Source organism: Taudactylus pleione, unplaced genomic scaffold (assembly GCF_031769625.1).
Source record: "Taudactylus pleione unplaced genomic scaffold, aTauple2 ptg001576l, whole genome shotgun sequence".
Taxonomy (NCBI): Eukaryota; Metazoa; Chordata; class Amphibia; order Anura; family Myobatrachidae; genus Taudactylus; species Taudactylus pleione.
The window spans coordinates 407,412-428,607 of NW_028285973.1; the positions used below are offsets into that span (position 1 = coordinate 407,412).

The 21,196-nt window shown below is 44.5% G+C and overlaps 1 protein-coding gene across 1 annotated transcript in view; it reads right to left on the minus strand.

Annotated features, from left to right (window-relative positions):
* Positions 1-14,283, minus strand: part of LOC148442272 (calcium-transporting ATPase type 2C member 2-like) — a 183,279-nt gene extending 168,996 nt beyond the window's left edge. Inside the window, 1 exon segment of the mRNA XM_088464101.1 lies at positions 13,959-14,283. Coding sequence (XP_088320227.1) covers positions 13,959-14,267 — 309 coding nt within the window. The 5' untranslated portion in view covers positions 14,268-14,283.
* Between the last annotated feature and the right edge of the window lie 6,913 nt (positions 14,284-21,196).

Consider the following 21,196-nt stretch of genomic DNA (forward strand, 5'->3'; position numbering starts at 1 on the left):
GACACTCACAATGCTGACACTCACAATGCTGACACTCACAATGCTGACACCTAATATTAGGGTTGGGTCAGTGAAAGTTAATGGGAGTAAAAGTTTATGGGAAATCCCATGGGAGTTTAGCTCAGATCTAAAGCTACTCAATTGTTTTGGGCGACCAGCCCTGAGGTTGCACTTATCGCGGATTTCTGCTCGCACGATCCTGAGGTGTGAGCAGAAAATCAGCGGACAGTAGGGCTTTGTGGCTGGTCACCATTGCCGGGTGTGCGTAACTGCAGCGCGCCCGACACTTAGCACAGAAGAAGCCGCTCAATGCGGCTAATCTCATGCATTCTCGCACGAAAATGCGGCCATCGTAGGGCTGGGCATGCAAACGACCGAATATGTGCAGTTTAGACGCGAGCTAGAAACAATGGAATCGCCCCCACAATGCTGTAATGAGTCTGAATGTTGACAGAATATACCACAGCCTGATAATGACTTTCTAGTTATCCCAGTGTGTAATAACAGCATCCCAGTGCTCCCATTATATAACAACTACCTGGTTTTCCCAGTGTGTAATAAGAACATCCCAGTCCCAGTGTATAGAAACATCCCAGAGTATAATAACATCCCAGTGTTTGCAGTGCATAATAATGACTCGTTTTCCCAGTGTATATTAACATCCAATGTATTATAACAAGTACAGAGGTTCCCAAACTAGGTTCTCAAGGCACCCTAACGGTCAAGGGCCCTCATTCAGAGCCGTACGCTATTTGCGGTCGTTCGTTCAAAAACAAGGGGTGGCTATTCAAATGATCCGTACGCACATTGCAGTCTGTTCACACCTCTAAGTCTGAACGAACGAGCAAAACATACGCTCGTTTATTTGTTAAAAACGCCCCCTGGCCGCACGCATCCTACGTCATGTCCGCTATTTATTAGATTAATCGAGTACATCGACCAGCGTATGAACTGCTCGCTATTCTTGTGGTTGGTGTTTGCTACCACAAATTTGCGTGCAGTTCTGGCTATAAAATAACCCAGTGACGTGGTCAATGACGCTGCTGTTTTAAATATACACACCCATAAAACGCCCGCTTTGACCTTTAAGCACGCCTGCGTTTGGATCTCCACTCCCCATTTTCAAGCACCTTCCCCTGTTACCACCCACATACGCCTCATTCTGTCACTCAAAGTAGCAGGCACTCGCTATATAGCGAACAAACGATTTTCGGCCGCACTGACTGGTTCGCGCATGCGTACTAAAAAGCGTACGCATGCGCAGATGTGCAAACATCGCTCGGAACGAGCGTACTGCCGCTAACGAGCGGCTCTGAATGAGGGCCAAGGTTTTAAGGATATCCATGGTTGAGCACAGATGGTTAACTCAAATTGACTGAGGAACTAATTAAAGTCACATGTGCTCAAGCCTAGTTATCCTTTGTATATTAATAACATCCCAGCCTATAACAACATCATCCCTGTGTTCCTAGTGTATAATAACATCCCAGCCTATAACAACATCATCCCTGTGTTCCTAGTGTATAATAACATCCCAGCCTATAACATCATCATCCCTGTGTTCCTAGTGTATAATAACATCCCAGCCTATAACAACATCATCCCTTTGTTCCTAGTGTATAATAATAACATCCCAGCCTATAACATCATCATCCCTGTGTTCCTAGTGTATAATAATAACATCCCAGCCTATAACATCATCATCCCTGTGTTCCTAGTGTATAATAATAAAATCCCAGCCTATAACATCATCATCCCTGTGTTCCTAGTGTATAATAACATCCCAGCCTATAACAACATCATCCCTGTGTTCCTAGTGTATAATAATAACATCCCAGACTATAACAACAACATCCCAGTGTTCCTAGTGTATAATAACATCCCAGACTATAACAACAACATCCCAGTGTTCCTAGCGTATAATAACATCCCAGCCTATAACAACATCATCCCTGTGTTCCTAGTGTATAATAATAAAATCCCAGCCTATAACATCATCATCCCTGTGTTCCTAGTGTATAATAACATCCCAGCCTATAACAACATCATCCCTGTGTTCCTAGTGTATAATAATAACAACATCCCAGACTATAACAACAACATCCCAGTGTTCCTAGTGTATAATAACATCCCAGACTATAACAACAACATCCCAGTGTTCCTAGTGTATAATAACATCCCAGCCTATAACATCATCATCCCTGTGTTCCTAGTGTATAATAACAACATCCCAGCCTATAACATCATCATCCCTGTGTTCCTAGTGTATAATAACATCCCAGCCTATAACAACATCATCCCTGTGTTCCTAGTGTATAAAAACATCCCAGCCTATAACAACATCATCCCTGTGTTCCTAGTGTATAATAACATCCCAGCCTATAACATCATCATCCCTGTGTTCCTAGTGTATAATAACATCCCAGCCTATAACAACATCATCCCTGTGTTCCTAGTGTATAATAACATCCCAGCCTATAACAACATCATCCCTGTGTTCCTAGTGTATAAAAACATCCCAGCCTATAACAACATCATCCCTGTGTTCCTAGTGTATAATAACATCCCAGCCTATAACAACATCATCCCTGTGTTCCTAGTGTATAATAACAACATCCCAGCCTATAACATCATCATCCCTGTGTTCCTAGTGTATAATAACATCCCAGCCTATAACAACATCATCCCTGTGTTCCTAGTGTATAAAAACATCCCAGCCTATAACAACATCATCCCTGTGTTCCTAGTGTATAATAACATCCCAGCCTATAACATCATCATCCCTGTGTTCCTAGTGTATAATAACATCCCAGCCTATAACAACATCATCCCTGTGTTTCTAGTGTATAATCACAACATCCCGGACTATAACACTATCCTAGTGTTCAACTTCCTAGTGTATAACAACATCATCCTAGTGTATATTAATAACATCCCAGACTATAATAACAATTTCCCCGTGTTTTTTGTGTATAATAATAACATCCCAGACTATAATAACACAATCCCAGTGTTTCTTGTGTATAATAACAACATCCCAGACTATAATAACACAATCCCAGTGTTTCTTGTGTATAATAACAACATCAAAGACTATAATAACACAATCCCAGTGTTTCTTGTGTATAATAAATAACATCCCGGACTATAATAACAATTTCCCAGTGTTTTTTGTGTATAATAATAACACTCCAGACTATAATAACACAATCCCAGTGTTTCTTGTGTATAATAACATCCCAGACTATAATAACACAATCCCAGTGTTTCTTGTGTATAATAACAACATCCCAGACTATAATAACACAATCCCAGTGTTTCTTGTGTATAATAACAACATCAAAGACTATAATAACACAATCCCAGTGTTTCTTGTGTATAATAAATAACATCCCGGACTATAATAACAATTTCCCCGTGTTTTTTGTGTATAATAATAACATCCCAGACTATAATAACACAATCCCAGTGTTTCTTGTGTATAACATCCCAGACTATAATAACACAATCCCAGTGTTTCTTGTGTATAATAACAACATCAAAGACTATAATAACACAATCCCAGTGTTTCTTGTGTATAATAATAACATCCCAGACTATAATAAAAATATCCCAGTGTTTCTAGTATATAGAAATAACATCCCAGACTATAACAACAACATCCCTGTGTTCCTATTGTATAATAACAACATCCCAGTCTATAACACCATCCTAGTGTATAATAACATCCCAGCCTATAATAACAATATCCATGTGTTCCTAGTGTATAATAACACCCCAGCCTATAATAACAATATCCATGTGTTCCTAGTGTATAATAACACCCCAGCCTATAATAACAATATCCATGTGTTCCTAGTGTATAATAACACCCCAGCCTATAATAACAATATCCATGTGTTCCTAGTGTATAATAACATCCCAGACTATAATAACAATATCCCAGTGTTCCTAGTGTATACTAACAACATTCCAGTGTTTGTAGTGTACAATAATTACTTCCTAGCTTTCCCAATGTATAAAAAATAAATTCCAGCATATAATGATGATATTCCAATGCTCCCAGTGTATAACAACAACATCCATTTGTACCCAGTGTATAATAATAACAACATACCAGCATATAACACAGGAGTGTTCCCAGTCTATGATAACATCCCAGTGTATAATAATAACATCACAGTCTATAATAACATCGTGGTGTTCCCAGTGTATAATAATAACATCCCAGTCTATAATAACATCCCATTGTTCCAATGTATAATAATAACATCACAGTCTACAAGAACATCCAAGTGTTCCCAGTGTATAATAATATGTTCCCAGTGTATAATAATATGTTCCCAGTGTATAACAACAACATCCATTTGTCCCCAGTGTATAATAATAACAACATACCAGCATATAACACAGGAGTGTTCCCAGTCTACGATAACATCCCAGTGTATAATAACAATATCCCAGCCAGCCTATAATAACAACATCCCAGTGTTCCTATTGTATAACAGCATCAAGACTATAACACCATCCCAGTGTTCCTAGCATATAACACCATCCCAGTGTATCTAGTGTATAATAACATCCCAGTGTTCCTAGCATATAATACCATCCCAGTGTATCTAGTGTATAATAATATCCCAGTACAATGACATCTGAGAGTTTCCAATATATTCTAATAATAACATCCCAGTGTCACCAGTGTCCAGTAATGACATACAGATTTATATTACCCAATTATAACACCCCAGTGTCACCAGTGTCCAGTAATGACATACAGATTTATATTACCCAATTATAACACCCCAGTGTCACCAGTGTCCAGTAATGACATACAGATTTATATTATTCAGTTATAACACCCCAGTGTCACCAGTGTCCAGTAATGACATACAGATTTATATTATTCAGTTATAATACCCCAGTGTCACCAGTGTCCAGTAATGACATACAGATTTATATTACCCAGTTATTATAACACCCCAGTGTCACCAGTGTCCAGTTATACATGCCCAGTGAATGATGATGACATCAAAGTGTAGCCAGTGCTCAGTAAAGCCACCCCAAAATAAACTAGTAATGGCATGCCAGTATAACCAGCTGTAAGGACACCCCCAGTATAACCAGTCGTAATGACAACCCCAGCATAACCAGCTGTAATGAGACCCCCAGCATAACCAGCTGTAATGACAACCCCAGCATAACCAGCTGTAATGAGACCCCCAGTATAACCAGCAGTAATGACACCACCAGTATAACCAGCTGTAATGAGACCCCCAGTATAACCAGCTGTAATGACAACCCCAGTATAACCAGCTGTAATGACAACCCCAGTATAACCAGCTGTAATGACAACCCCAGTATAACCAGCTGTAATGTCACCCCCAGTATAACCAGCTGTAATGTCACCACCAGTATAACCAGCTGTAATGACAGATCCCAGTATAACCAGCTGTAATGACAGATCCCAGTATAACCAGCAGTAATGACAACCCCAGTATAACCAGCTGTAATGACAACCCCAGTATAACCAGCTGTAATGACACCACCAGTATAACCAGCTGTAATGACAACCCCAGTATAACCAGCTGTAATGACAACCCCAGTATAACCAGCTGTAATGACACCACCAGTATAACCAGCTGTAATGACACCACCAGTATAACCAGCAGTAATGACAGATCCCAGTATAACCAGCTGTAATGACAGATCCCAGTATAACCAGCAGTAATGACAACCCCAGTATAACCAGCTGTAATGACACCACCAGTATAACCAGCAGTAATGACAACCCCAGTATAACCAGCTGTAATGACACCACCAGTATAACCAGCTGTAATGAGACCCCCAGTATAACCAGCTGTAATGACAACCCCAGTATAACCAGCTGTAATGAGACCCCCAGTATAACCAGCTGTAATGAGACCCCCAGTATAACCAGCAGTAATGACAACCCCAGTATAACCAGCTGTAATGAGACCCCCAGTATAACCAGCTGTAATGACAACCCCAGTATAACCAGCTGTAATGAGACCCCCAGTATAACCAGCTGTAATGAGACCCCCAGTATAACCAGCAGTAATGACAACCCCAGTATAACCAGCAGTAATGTCACCCCCAGTATAACCAGCAGTAATGTCACCCCCAGTATAACCAGCTGGAATGTCACCCCCAGTATAACCAGCTGTAATGACAACCCCAGTATAACCAGCTGTAATGTCACCCCCAGTATAACCAGCAGTAATGTCACCCCCAGTATAACCAGCTGTAATGTCACCCCCAGTATAACCAGCTGTAATGTCACCCCCAGTATAACCAGCAGTAATGTCACCCCCAGTATAACCAGCTGTAATGTCACCCCCAGTATAACCAGCTGTAATGTCACCCCCAGTATAACCAGCTGTAATGTCACTCCCAGTATAACCAGCAGTAATGACAACCCCAGTATAACCAGCTGTAATGTCACTCCCAATATAACCAGCAGTAATGACACCCCCAGTATAACCAGCAGTAATGACAACCCCAGTATAACCAGCTGTAATGACAACCCCAGTATAACCAGCTGTAATGACAACCCCAGTATAACCAGCTGTAATGTCACTCCCAGTATAACCAGCTGTAATGTCACCCCCAGTATAACCAGCTGTAATGTCACTCCCAGTATAACCAGCTGTAATGACAACCCCAGTATAACCAGCTGTAATGACACCACCAGTATAACCAGCTGTAATGACACCCCCAGTATAACCAGCAGTAATGACACATCCCAGTATAACCAGCAGTAATGACACATCCCAGTATAACCAGCTGTAATGACACCCCCAGTATAACCAGCTGTAATGTCACTCCCAGTATAACCAGCAGTAATGACACATCCCAGTATAACCAGCAGTAATGACACATCCCAGTATAACCAGTAGTAATGAAACCCCCAGTATAAGCAGCTGTAATCACACCCCCAGCATAACCAGCTGTAATTACGTACCCAGTATAACCAGTAGTTAGGACACCCCCAGCATAACCAGCTGTAATTACGTACCCAGTATAACCAGTTGTTAGGACACCCCCAGTGTAACCAGCTGTAATAACACTCCCAGTATAACCAGCTGTAATGAGACCCCCAGTATAACCAGCTGTAATGAGACCCCCAGTATAACCAGCAGTAATGACAACCCCAGTATAACCAGCAGTAATGTCACCCCCAGTATAACCAGCTGGAATGTCACCCCCAGTATAACCAGCTGTAATGACAACCCCAGTATAACCAGCTGTAATGTCACCCCCAGTATAACCAGCAGTAATGTCACCCCCAGTATAACCAGCTGTAATGTCACCCCCAGTATAACCAGCTGTAATGTCACCCCCAGTATAACCAGCAGTAATGTCACCCCCAGTATAACCAGCTGTAATGTCACCCCCAGTATAACCAGCTGTAATGTCACCCCCAGTATAACCAGCTGTAATGTCACTCCCAGTATAACCAGCAGTAATGACAACCCCAGTATAACCAGCTGTAATGTCACTCCCAATATAACCAGCAGTAATGACACCCCCAGTATAACCAGCAGTAATGACAACCACAGTATAACCAGCTGTAATGACAACCCCAGTATAACCAGCTGTAATGACAACCCCAGTATAACCAGCTGTAATGTCACTCCCAGTATAACCAGCTGTAATGTCACCCCCAGTATAACCAGCTGTAATGTCACTCCCAGTATAACCAGCTGTAATGACAACCCCAGTATAACCAGCTGTAATGACACCACCAGTATAACCAGCTGTAATGACACCCCCAGTATAACCAGCAGTAATGACACATCCCAGTATAACCAGCAGTAATGACACATCCCAGTATAACCAGCTGTAATGACACCCCCAGTATAACCAGCTGTAATGTCACTCCCAGTATAACCAGCAGTAATGACACATCCCAGTATAACCAGCAGTAATGACACATCCCAGTATAACCAGTAGTAATGAAACCCCCAGTATAAGCAGCTGTAATCACACCCCCAGCATAACCAGCTGTAATTACGTACCCAGTATAACCAGTAGTTAGGACACCCCCAGCATAACCAGCTGTAATTACGTACCCAGTATAACCAGTTGTTAGGACACCCCCAGTGTAACCAGCTGTAATAACACTCCCAGTATAACCAGCTGTAATGACACCCCCAGTACAACTAGTAGTAATGACATCTCAGTTTAATCATTGCCCAGTAATGTCACCCCAGTATAACGAGTGCTCAGTAATGCCACCCCAATATATCCAGTAATGACAGATCCCAGTATAACCAGTAGTAATGACATCACCAGTAACCAGTAGTTAGGACACCCCCAGTATAACCAGCTGTAATTACACCCAGTGTATAACCAGTAGTAAGGACACCCCCAGTATAACCAGTAGTAAGGACATCCCCAGTACAACCAGTAGTAAGGACACCCCCACTAAAACCAGTAGTAAGGACACCCCCAGTATAACCAGTAGTAAGGACACCCCCAGTACAACTAGTAGTAATGACATCCCAGTTTAATCATCGCCCAATAATGTCACCCCAGTATAACGAGTGCTCAATAATGCCACCCCAATATATCCAGTAATGACAGATCCCAGTATAACCAGCTGTAATGAAACCCCCAGTATAACCAGCTGTAATTACACCCCCAGTATAACCAGTAGTTAGGACAACCCCCAGTATAACCAGCTGTAATGACATCCCCAGTATAACCAGTAGTAATAATAACACCCCCAATATATCCAGTAATGACATCCCCAGTATAACCAGCTGTAATGACATCCCCAGTATAACCAGTAGTAATGATAACACCCCCAGTATAACCAGCAGTAATGTCACCCCCAGTATAACCAGCTGTAATGACATCCCCAGTATAACCAGTAGTAATGATAACACCCCCAATATATCCAGTAATGACAGATCCCAGTATAACCAGCTGTAATGACAACCCCAGTATAACCAGCTGTAATGACAACCCCAGTATAACCAGCTGGAATGACAACCCCAGTATAACCAGCTGTAATGACAACCCCAGTATAACCAGCTGTAATGACACCCCCAGTATAACCAGCTGTAATGACAACCCCAGTATAACCAGCTGGAATGACAACCCCAGTATAACCAGCAGTAATGACACATCCCAGTATAACCAGCTGTAATGACAACCCCAGTATAACCAGCTGTAATGTCACTCCCAGTATAACCAGCAGTAATGACACATCCCAGTATAACCAGCTGTAATGTCACTCCCAGTATAACCAGCAGTAATGACACATCCCAGTATAACCAGCAGTAATGACACATCCCAGTATAACCAGCAGTAATGACACATCCCAGTATAACCAGTAGTAATGAAACCCCCAGTATAACCAGCTGTAATGTCACTCCCAGTATAACCAGCAGTAATGACACATCCCAGTATAACCAGTAGTAATGATAACACCCCCAGTATAACCAGCAGTAATGTCACCCCCAGTATAACCAGCTGTAATGACATCCCCAGTATAACCTGTAGTAATGATAACACCCCCAATATATCCAGTAATGACAGATCCCAGTATAACCAGCTGTAATGACAACCCCAGTATAACCAGCTGGAATGACAACCCCAGTATAACCAGCTGTAATGACACCCCCAGTATAACCAGCTGTAATGACAACCCCAGTATAACCAGCTGTAATGTCACTCCCAGTATAACCAGCAGTAATGACACATCCCAGTATAACCAGCTGTAATGACACATCCCAGTATAACCAGCTGTAATGACACCCCCAGTATAACCAGCAGTAATGACAACCCCAGTATAACCAGCTGTAATGACACATCCCAGTATAACCAGCTGTAATGTCACTCCCAGTATAACCAGCAGTAATGACACCCCCAGTATAACCAGCAGTAATGACACATCCCAGTATAACCAGCTGTAATGTCACTCCCAGTATAACCAGCAGTAATGACACCCCCAGTATAACCAGCAGTAATGACACATCCCAGTATAACCAGCAGTAATGACACATCCCAGTATAACCAGCAGTAATGACACATCCCAGTATAACCAGCAGTAATGACACCCCCAGTATAAGCAGTAGTTAGGACACCCCCAGTGTAACCAGCTGTAATTACGTACCCAGTATAACCAGTAGTTAGGACACCCCCAGTGTAACCAGCTGTAATAACACTCCCAGTATAACCAGCTGTAATGACACCCCCAGTACAACTAGTAGTAATGACATCTCAGTTTAATCATTGCCCAGTAATGCCACCCCAATATATCCAGTAATGACAGATCCCAGTATAACCAGTAGTAATGACATCCCCAGTAACCAGTAGTTAGGACACCCCCAGTATAACCAGCTGTAATTACACCCTGTGTATAACCAGTAGTAAGGACACCCCCAGTATAACCAGTAGTAAGGACACCCCCAGTACAACCAGTAGTAAGGACACCCCCACTAAAACCAGTAGTAAGGACACCCCCAGTATAACCAGCTGTAATGAAACCCCCAGTACAACTAGTAGTAAGGACACCCCAATTTAATCATTGCCCAGTAATGTCACCCCAGTATAACGAGTGCTCAGTAATGCCACCCCAATATATCCAGTAATGACAGATCCCAGTATAACCAGCTGTAATGACACCCCCAGTAAAACCAGTAGTTAGGACACCCCCCAGTATAACCAGCTGTAATTACACCCTGTGTATAACCAGTAGTAAGGACACCCCCAGTATAACCAGTAGTAAGGACATCCCCAGTACAACCAGTAGTAAGGACACCCCCACTAAAACCAGTAGTAAGGACACCCCCACTAAAACCAGTAGTAAGGACACCCCCAGTATAACCAGCTGTAATGAAACCCCCAGTACAACTAGTAGTAAGGACACCCCAATTTAATCATTGCCCAGTAATGTCACCCCAGTTTAACGAATGCTCAGTAATGCCACCCCAATATATCCAGTAATGACAGATCCCAGTATAACCAGCTGTAATGACATCCCCAGTATAACCAGTAGTAATAATAACACCCCCAGTATAACCAGTAGTAATGATAACACCCCCAATATATCCAGTAATGACAGATCCCAGTATAACCAGCTGTAATGACATCCCCAGTATAACCAGCTGTAATGACATCCCCAGTATAACCAGCTGTAATGACATCCCCAGTATAACCAGCTGTAATGACACCACCAGTATAACCAGTAGTAATAATAACACCCCCAGTATAACCAGTAGTAATGATAACACCCCCAATATATCCAGTAATGACAGATCCCAGTACAACCAGCTGTAATGACATCCCAGTATAACCAGTAGTAACACCCCCAGTATAACCAGCTGTAATGACACCACCAGTATAACCAGCATTAATGACACCACCAGTATAACCAGCATTAATGACACCCCCAGTATAACCAGTAGTAATAATAACACCCCCAGTATAACCAGTAGTAATGATAATACCCCAGTAGTGTTCACTCTAGCTCCGGCGGCAGGCAGGGTGCCGGAGCTAGAGAGGGCAACTTTGTGCACGTGGGCAAAAAGTGGGCGTGGCCATAAAAGGGGGAGTGTCTATAAGACGCGTCCCCTTACTTGGGGGCATGCCCGGCACTTACGGACATGCCGGGCAGCCCCCAAGCGCTGCAGACAGGGAGAACAGATGCCGGGCGCATGTGCCCGGCGTCTATTCTCCGGCGGTGACCGGGTCACTGCACATTTCTCCAGAAGACTGCACCCACAGCCTGTGAGGGCAGGGTGCTTTTTGCCCTCCAGAAGGAGGGCAGGGTGCCGCACCCTGCTAAAACAGCCTAGCGGGAACGCTACCCCAGTATAATATGGAATATGGGAATATGGATTAGAAGGGACCAATTTAAGATCCTCCATCCTAATACGTGTTACATGTCTCCTTTTTGTATATATATGTATGTATATTGTATAAGTGAGTCCAACTATAAAGGTTGATAATTGCCCCTTTGGGGAAAACCACCAAGATAATGTCATACAGAGTGTGCCCCCTGCCCCCTGCCCCATAGAGAAGCACTTTCCTGTGTCCTCTCTAATAACATGTTGCTTCTGGGAGCCCCTTATCGTTTGTGTACAATCTACACTATTCTGTTTATTGGGGTTACCAACCCGACTGTTATCAATAGGTAAATCTATGCTGGGACCACATTTTCTCCTTTTTAGATCCCAGTATAACTAGTAGTAATGGTAACACCCCCAGTATAACCAGTAGTAATGATAACACCCCCAGTATAACCAGTAGTAATGACAGATGACACTACCAGTATAACCAGTAGTAATGGTAACACCCCCAGTATAACCAGTAGTAATGGTAACACCCCCAGTATAACCAGCTGTAATGACACCACCAGTATAACCAGTAGTAATGATAACACCCCCAGTATAACCAGTAGTAATGACAGATGACACTACCAGTATAACCAGTAGTAATGGTAACACCCCCAGTATAACCAGTAGTAATGGTAACACCCCCAGTATAACCAGTAGTAATGACAGATGACACTACCAGTATAACCAGTAGTAATGATAACACCCCCAGTATAACCAGCTGTAATGACACCACCAGTATAACCAGTAGTAATGATAACACCCCCAGTATAACCAGTAGTAATGATAACACCCCCAGTATAACCAGTAGTAATGACAGATGACACTACCAGTATAACCAGTAGTAATGGTAACACCCCCAGTATAACCAGTAGTAATGGTAACACCCCCAGTATAACCAGTAGTAATGACAGATGACACTACCAGTATAACCAGTAGTAATGATAACACCCCCAGTATAACCAGCTGTAATGACACCACCAGTATATCCAGTAGTAATGATAACACCCCCAGTATAACCAGTAGTAATGATTACACCCCCAGTATAACCAGTACTAATGATAACACCCCCAGTATAACCAGCTGTAATGACACCTCAGTAGTAATGACAGATCCAAGTATAACCAGTAGCAATGATGACAGATCACAGTATAACCAGCTGTAATGGCACCACCAGTATAACCAGTACTAATGATAACACCCCCAGTATAACCACTAGTAATGATGATACCCCAGTATAACCAGCAGTAATGACACCAGAGTAGTAATGACAGCTCCCAGTATAGTCAGTAGTAATGATGACAGCTCCCAGTATAACCAGTAGTAATGATGACAGCTCCCAGTATAACCAATAGTAATGATGACAGCTCCCAGTATAACCAGTAGTAATGATGACAGCTCCCAGTATAACCAGTAGTAATGATGACAGATCCCAGTACCACCAGTAGTAATGATGCCAGCTCCCAGTACCATCAGTAGTAGTAATGATGCCAGTTCCCAGTATACCCAGTAGTAATGATGACAGCTCCCAGTATAACCAGTAGTACTGATGCCAGTTCCCAGTACAACCAGTAGTAATGATGCCAGCTCCCAGTACCACCAGTAGTAGTAATGATGCCAGTTCCCAGTACCACCAGTAGTACTGATGCCAGCTCCCAGTATACCCAGTAGTAATGATGCCAGTTCCCAGTACCACCAGTAGTACTGATGCCAGCTCCCAGTATACCCAGTAGTACTGATGCCAGCTCCCAGTACCACCAGTAGTAGTAATGATGCCAGCTCCCAGTACCACCAGTAGTACTGATGCCAGCTCCCAGTACCACCAGTAGTAGTACTGATGCCAGCTCCCAGTATACCCAGTAGTAGTAATGATGCCAGCTCCCAGTATACCCAGTAGTAATGATGACAGCTCCCAGTACCACCAGTAGTAATGATGCCAGCTCCCAGTACCACCAGTAGTAGTAATGATGCCAGCTCCCAGTACCACCAGTAGTAGTACTGATGCCAGCTCCCAGTACCACCAGTAGTAGTACTGATGCCAGCTCCCAGTATACCCAGCACAGTAATCACAGCAGAGCGGGGGGTACTGACCTCCGCCTTGAGCTCCCCGCTCCCCAGCAGGTGGTACCGGTGAGGCAGCCGGCGCACGTTCTGCAGCAGCTTGGAGAAGCGCTTTCCCCCCATGGCCCCCGGGACGCGGTTCTGCTCCGGCTGAGGGAGCGGGGCCGGGGTCTCCGGGCTGTACCTGGGACAGGTGAGCGCAGCCCCGCCCTCCTCCAGCAGGTGCCGGCCCATCCCAGGCTCCGTGCACGGCGGACAGGGGGAGGAAGCGGCAGCCATGGGCAGGAGGATGAGACCCGGCCGCCCGGTGCTGCTGCTGGCTCCGTCCTCTCCGCGCATGTGCGACCCCCACTCCGCTCACTGAGCCTGCGTCTGCAGAGCATCACACCAGGGGTGGTCTGCACCTGATCTGGGCCCTGCAGAGCCTCGCATCAGAAGTGTGTGTTGGGGGTCGCACCTGATCTGGGGGCAGTACAGCATCACATCTCCTGGGGATGCACTTCATAATGGAACTGAGCATCTCAACATGAGGTGGTAATGGAGGGGTCTGCAGAGCATCGCTCCGGAGAATGCACCTGATAATTGGGAGGGGGAGGCACAGGGCACATACCCCCATGATCAGCCAGGCCTGTGTTGCCACAGAGGAGGAGGATACATGTTACATACTTATTACATACATACTCCATGCTAAGTACATACATATCCCAGCAATACAGGGCTCAGCCACACTAGGGGGGCTCCTGGGGGCGGTGTATTATGGGGGAACAGGGGAGCTATAAGGGGTGACTGCAGCCCCTATATGACTGTGTTATTATACCCAGATAGTCCGGTATGTGGTGACACTGCTACATGTATACCAGACATCACTGTATCCCCTGTGTCTAACACCTGTGTACTGTACAGATGGCTATCAGGATCACCAGCCCTCTTTTACTGACAGGTTCATAACAATTTACTGACAGGTGGCAGCACATATTACTGACATATTACTGACAGGTGGCAGCACATATTACTGACAGGTGGCAGCACATATTACTGACATATTACTGACAGGTGGCAGCACATATTACTGACATACTACTGACAGGTGGCAGCACATATTACTGACATATTACTGACAGGTGGCAGCACATATTACTGACAGGTGGCAGCACATATTACTGACATATTACTAACAGGTGGCAGCACATATTACTGACATATTACTGACAGGTGGCAGCACATATTACTGACAGGTGGCAGCACATATTACTGACATATTACTAACAGGTGGCAGTACATATTACTGACATATTACTAACAGGTGGCAGCACATATTACTGACATATTACTAACAGGTGGCAGCACATATTACTGACAGGTGGCAGCACATATTACTGACATATTACTAACAGGTGGCAGCACATATTACTGACATATTACTAACAGGTGGCAGCACATATTACTGACATATTACTAACAGGTGGCAGCACATATTACTGACAGGTGGCAGCACATATTACTGACATATTACTGACAGGTGGCAGCACATACTACTGACAAATTACTGACAGGTGGCAGCACATATTACTGACATATTACTGACAGGTGGCAGCACATATTACTGACAGGTGGCAGCACATACTACTGACATATTACTGACAGGTGGCAGCACATACTACTGACATATTACTGACAGGCGGCAGCACATACTACTGACAGGTGGCAGCACATATTACTGACATATTACTGACAGGTGGCAGCACATACTACTGACATATTACAGGTGGCAGCATATATTACTGACATATTACTGACATATTAGTGACAGGTGGCAGCACATATTACTGACATATTAGTGACAGGTGGCAGCACATATTACTGACATATTACTGACAGGTGGCAGCACATATTACTGACATATTACTGACAGGTGGCAGCACATATTACTGACATACTACTGACAGGTGGCAGCACGTATTACTGACAGGTGGCAGCACATATTATTGACATATTATTGACATTCAAAAGGGTAAATTTAGAGTTTTTAGAAGTGGAGATGTTACCCATAGCAACCAATCAGATTCTAGCTATGATCTTCTAAGGTGCTGGATAAATGATAAGTAGAATCTGATTGGTTGCTATGGGCAACATCTCCACTTCTAAAAACTCTCACTTTAGTAATTTTACCCCCCAGTATCTACAAAAGTGACGGTGTGAAGTCAGGGGACTCTGAAACCTCGTCAGACCCAGAACCATTGCTGTGATGACGGAACTGCCAGAGGGGCGCGCACTTTACTCACCTCATTCTTACTGACAGGGAAAACCGGGACAAGTGTCAGTGTCAGGGGCGTATTTATAATGGGTCCAGGGGGGCCCGCACCGCGCACCTTGCACTCATACTTACCTCTCCGGAGTCCCACGTCGGCGCCGGTGTCAGCGCTGTAAAAACACCTGGAAAATGGCCACCGCAGCCATTTTCCTGTCATTTTGCACATGCTCAATACAGGGAAAATGGCTGCTGTGGCCATTTTCCTGGTGACCTGCACATGCACTATAGACTCTGGGCACATGCTTAGTGCGCTGCCGGCCGCCAGACTGAGAGTAGATGGCCCGTGACGGAGCCTGCACCCAGGCCCCTTCCTCTCTTGAAACGCCCCTGGTCAGTGTGCCATTGTTCTGGAACCCCGAGTGTCAGCATGCCATCGTTGAAGTATCAGCGTGCCATCGTTGAAGTGTCAGCGTGCCATTGTAGTTGTCGAAGGTGAAGGGGGTGTGGCCTCGTTAGTACAAGGTCACACCCCCTGTATGATGCTGATTTGGGTACGTGACTGCATGTCACGCCTCCCGTTTTACATCATGCTGGGGCGAGCCCCGCACTCCGACATCTGCTGCGCGGAATCGGTACGAATTACCGCTGGACCCCTGCCCGGCGGTTCAAATCCCGACAGCGCGTGGCCGACAGAGGAAAAAATCCCAATCGTCCCTAGGTAGGTATTCACTAACCTAATCTACCCCCTAACCCTCCTTTACGGTGCCTAACCCTAACCTTCCCCCCCTGTGCCTAACCCTAATCCCCCCTCTAAGTGCCTAACCCTAAGTCCCCCGGGGGGGTGCCTGACCCTAACCTCCCCCCGGCGGTGCCTAACCCTCCCTCCCCCTAGCCTAACCCTAACTCCCGGGGGTGTGCCTAACCCTAAGTCCCCACCCGGGAGCCATAAACCTAACCCCCCCACGCGGCTGTCCGCTGCGCGCCCGGCATCCGCTCGTTCGGGATGCCGGGCGCCAGTCTCCCGACGTCGGTCAAATGCTAGATTTAGACGCCTGTCATTCGTCCCTAGTCGGGATAACAATGTCTAGAAGCCGGCGGTCGGCATTCCGTCCACCGGCTTCCTGAATGTATACCTGCTGCGCTGCCCCCAACCTCCTCCCTGCACTAAATCAATGCGCGCATGCACACGGCATCCTTTCAGCTTTACCGGCACCACTTCTCTCTGCTTAACAGAGCAGAGCTGCGGGGGTGACAGTATGTCCCCAACCTGCCGACCGCCCTCTGACAGTGCTCAAAAAATGGGACTGTCCCACTGAAACTAGGACGTTAGGGAGGTATGTGATACAGGGGCGTCTTTAGAGAGGAGGGGGTCCGTGTGTATTCCCCTTCACAAGCCCCTTCCTCTCACCCCGGCGGCCACTGCAGAATCAGTACTCTGGGCACTAGAGTCTACAACTGGGCATCCACTATACAATTATCTGTCACATATCTGTCTCTCTATCACTAATGCTGGGTATACACTATACATTATCTGTCACATATCTGTCTATCACTAATGCTGGGCATACACTATGCATTATCTGTCACATATCTGTCCTATCTGGCTGATCACTAATGCTGGGCATACACTATACATTATCTGTCACATATCTGTCCTATCTGGCTGGTTACTAATGCTGGGCATACACTATACATTATCTGTCACATATCTGTCCTATCTGGCTGGTTACTAATGCTGGGCGTACACTATACATTATCTGTCACATATCTGTCCTATCTGGCTGGTTACTAATGCTGGGCGTACACTATACATTATCTGTCACATATCTGTCCTATCTGGCTGGTTACTAATGCTGGGCGTACACTATACATTATCTGTCACATATCTGTCCTATCTCGCTGGTTACTAATGCTGGGCGTACACTATACATTATCTGTCACATATCTGGCTGGTTACTAATGCTGGGCGTACACTATACATTATCTGTCACATATCTGTCCTATCTGGCTGGTTACTAATGCTGGGCGTACACTATACATTATCTGTCACATATCTGTCCTATCTGGCTGGTTACTAATGCTGGGCGTACACTATACATTATCTGTCACATATCTGGCTGGTTACTAATGCTGGGTATACACTATACATTATCTGTCACATATCTGTCCTATCTGGCTGGTTACTAATGCTGGGCATACACTATTCATTATCTGTCACATATCTGTCCTATCTGGCCGGTTACTAATGCTGGGCATACACTATACATTATCTGTCACATATCTGTCCTATCTGGCTGGTTACTAATGCTGGGCATACACTATACATTATCTGTCACATATCTGTCCTATCTGGCTGGTTACTAATGCTGGGCGTACACTATACATTATCTGTCACATATCTGTCCTATCTGGCTGGTCACTAATGCTGGGCGTACACTATACATTATCTGTCACATATCTGTACTATCTGGCTGGTTACTAATGCTGGGCGTACACTATACATTATCTGTCACATATCTGTCCTATCTGGCTGGTTACTAATGCTGGGCGTACACTATACATTATCTGTCACATATCTGTCCTATCTGGCTGGTCACTAATGCTGGGCGTACACTATACATTATCTGTCACATATCTGTCCTATCTGGCTGGTTACTAATGCTGGGCATACACTTTACATTATCTGTCACATATCTGTCCTATCTGGCTGGTTACTAATGCTGGGTATACACTATACATTTACCTGTCACATATCTGTCCTATCTGTCTGGTTACTAATGCTGGGCATACACTATACATTATCTGTCATATATCTGTCCTATCTGGCTGGTTACTAATGCTGGGCATACACTATTCATTATCTGTCACATATCTGTCCTATCTGGCTGGTTACTAATGCTGGGCATACACTATACATTATCTGTCACATATCTGTCCTATCTGGCTGGTTACTAATGCTGGGCGTACACTATACATTATCTGTCACATATCTGTCCTATCTGGCTGGTTACTAATGCTGGGCGTACACTATTCATTATCTGTCACATATCTGTCCTATCTGGCTGGTTACTAATGCTGGGCATACACTATACATTATCTGTCACATATCTGTCCTATCTGTCTGTTACTAATGCTGGGCATACACTATACATTATCTGTCACATATCTGTCCCATCTGGCTGGTTACTAATGCTGGGTATACACTATACATTATCTGTCACATATCTGTCCTATCTGGCCGGTTACTAATGCTGGGCGTACACTATACAATATCTGTCACATATCTGTCACATATCTGTCCTATCTGGCTGGTTACTAATGCTGGGCGTACACTATACATTATCTGTCACATATCTGTCCTATCTGGCTGGTTACTAATGCTGGGCGTACACTATACATTATCTGTCACATATCTGTCCTATCTGGCTGGTTACTAATGCTGGGCGTACACTATACATTATCTGTCACATATCTGTCCTATCCGGCTGGTTACTAATGCTGGGCGTACACTATACATTATCTGTCACATATCTGTCCTATCCGGCTGGTTACTAATGCTGGGCGTACACTATACATTATCTGTCACATATCTGTCCTATCCGGCTGGTTACTAATGCTGGGCGTACACTATACATTATCTGTCACATATCTGTCCTATCCGGCTGGTTACTAATGCTGGGCGTACACTATACATTATCTGTCACATATCTGTCCTATCCGGCTGGTTACTAATGCTGGGCGTACACTATACATTATCTGTCACATATCTGTCCTATCTGGCTGGTTACTAATGCTGGGCGTACACTATACATTATCTGTCACATATCTGTCCTATCTGGCTGGTTACTAATGCTGGGCGTACACTATACATTATCTGTCACATATCTGTCCTATCTGGCTGGTCACTAATGCTGGGCGTACACTATACATTATCTGTCACACATCTGTCCTATCTGGCTGGTTACTAATGCTGGGTGTACACTATACATTATCTGTCACATATCTGTCGTATCTGGCTGGTTACTAATGCTGGGTGTACACTATACATTATCTGTCACATATCTGTCCTATCTGGCTGGTTACTAATGCTGGGCGTACACTATACATTATCTGTCACATATCTGTCCTATCTGGCTGGTTACTAATGCTGGGCGTACACTATACATTATCTGTCACATATCTGTCCTATCTGGCCGGTTACTAATGCTGGGCGTACACTATACATTATCTGTCACATATCTGTCCTATCTGGCCGGTTACTAATGCTGGGCGTACACTATACATTATCTGTCACATATCAGTCCTATCTGGCCGGTTACTAATGCTGGGCGTACACTATACATTATCTGTCACATATCTGTCCTATCTGGCCGGTTACTAATGCTGGGCGTACACTATACATTATCTGTCACATATCTGTCCTATCTGGCTGGTTACTAATGCTGGGCGTACACTATACATTATCTGTCACATATCTGTCCTATCTGGCTGGTTACTAATGCTGGGCGTACACTATACATTATCTGTCACATATCTGTCCTATCTGGCTGGTTACTAATGCTGGGCGTACACTATACATTATCTGTCACATATCTGTCCTATCTGTCTGGTTACTAATGCTGGGCGTACACTATACATTATCTGTCACATATCTGTCCTATCTGGCTGGTTACTAATGCTGGGCGTACACTATACATTATCTGTCACATATCTGTCCTATCTGGCTGGTTACTAATGCTGGGCGTACACTATACATTATCTGTCACATATCTGTTCTATCTGGCCGGTTACTAATGCTGGGCGTACACTATACATTATCTGTCACATATCTGTCCTATCTGTCTGGTTACTAATGCTGGGCGTACACTATACATTATCTGTCACATATCTGTCCTATCTGGCTGGTTACTAATGCTGGGCGTACACTATACATTATCTGTCACATATCTGTCCTATCTGGCTGGTTACTAATGCTGGGCGTACACTATACATTATCTGTCACATATCTCTCCTATCT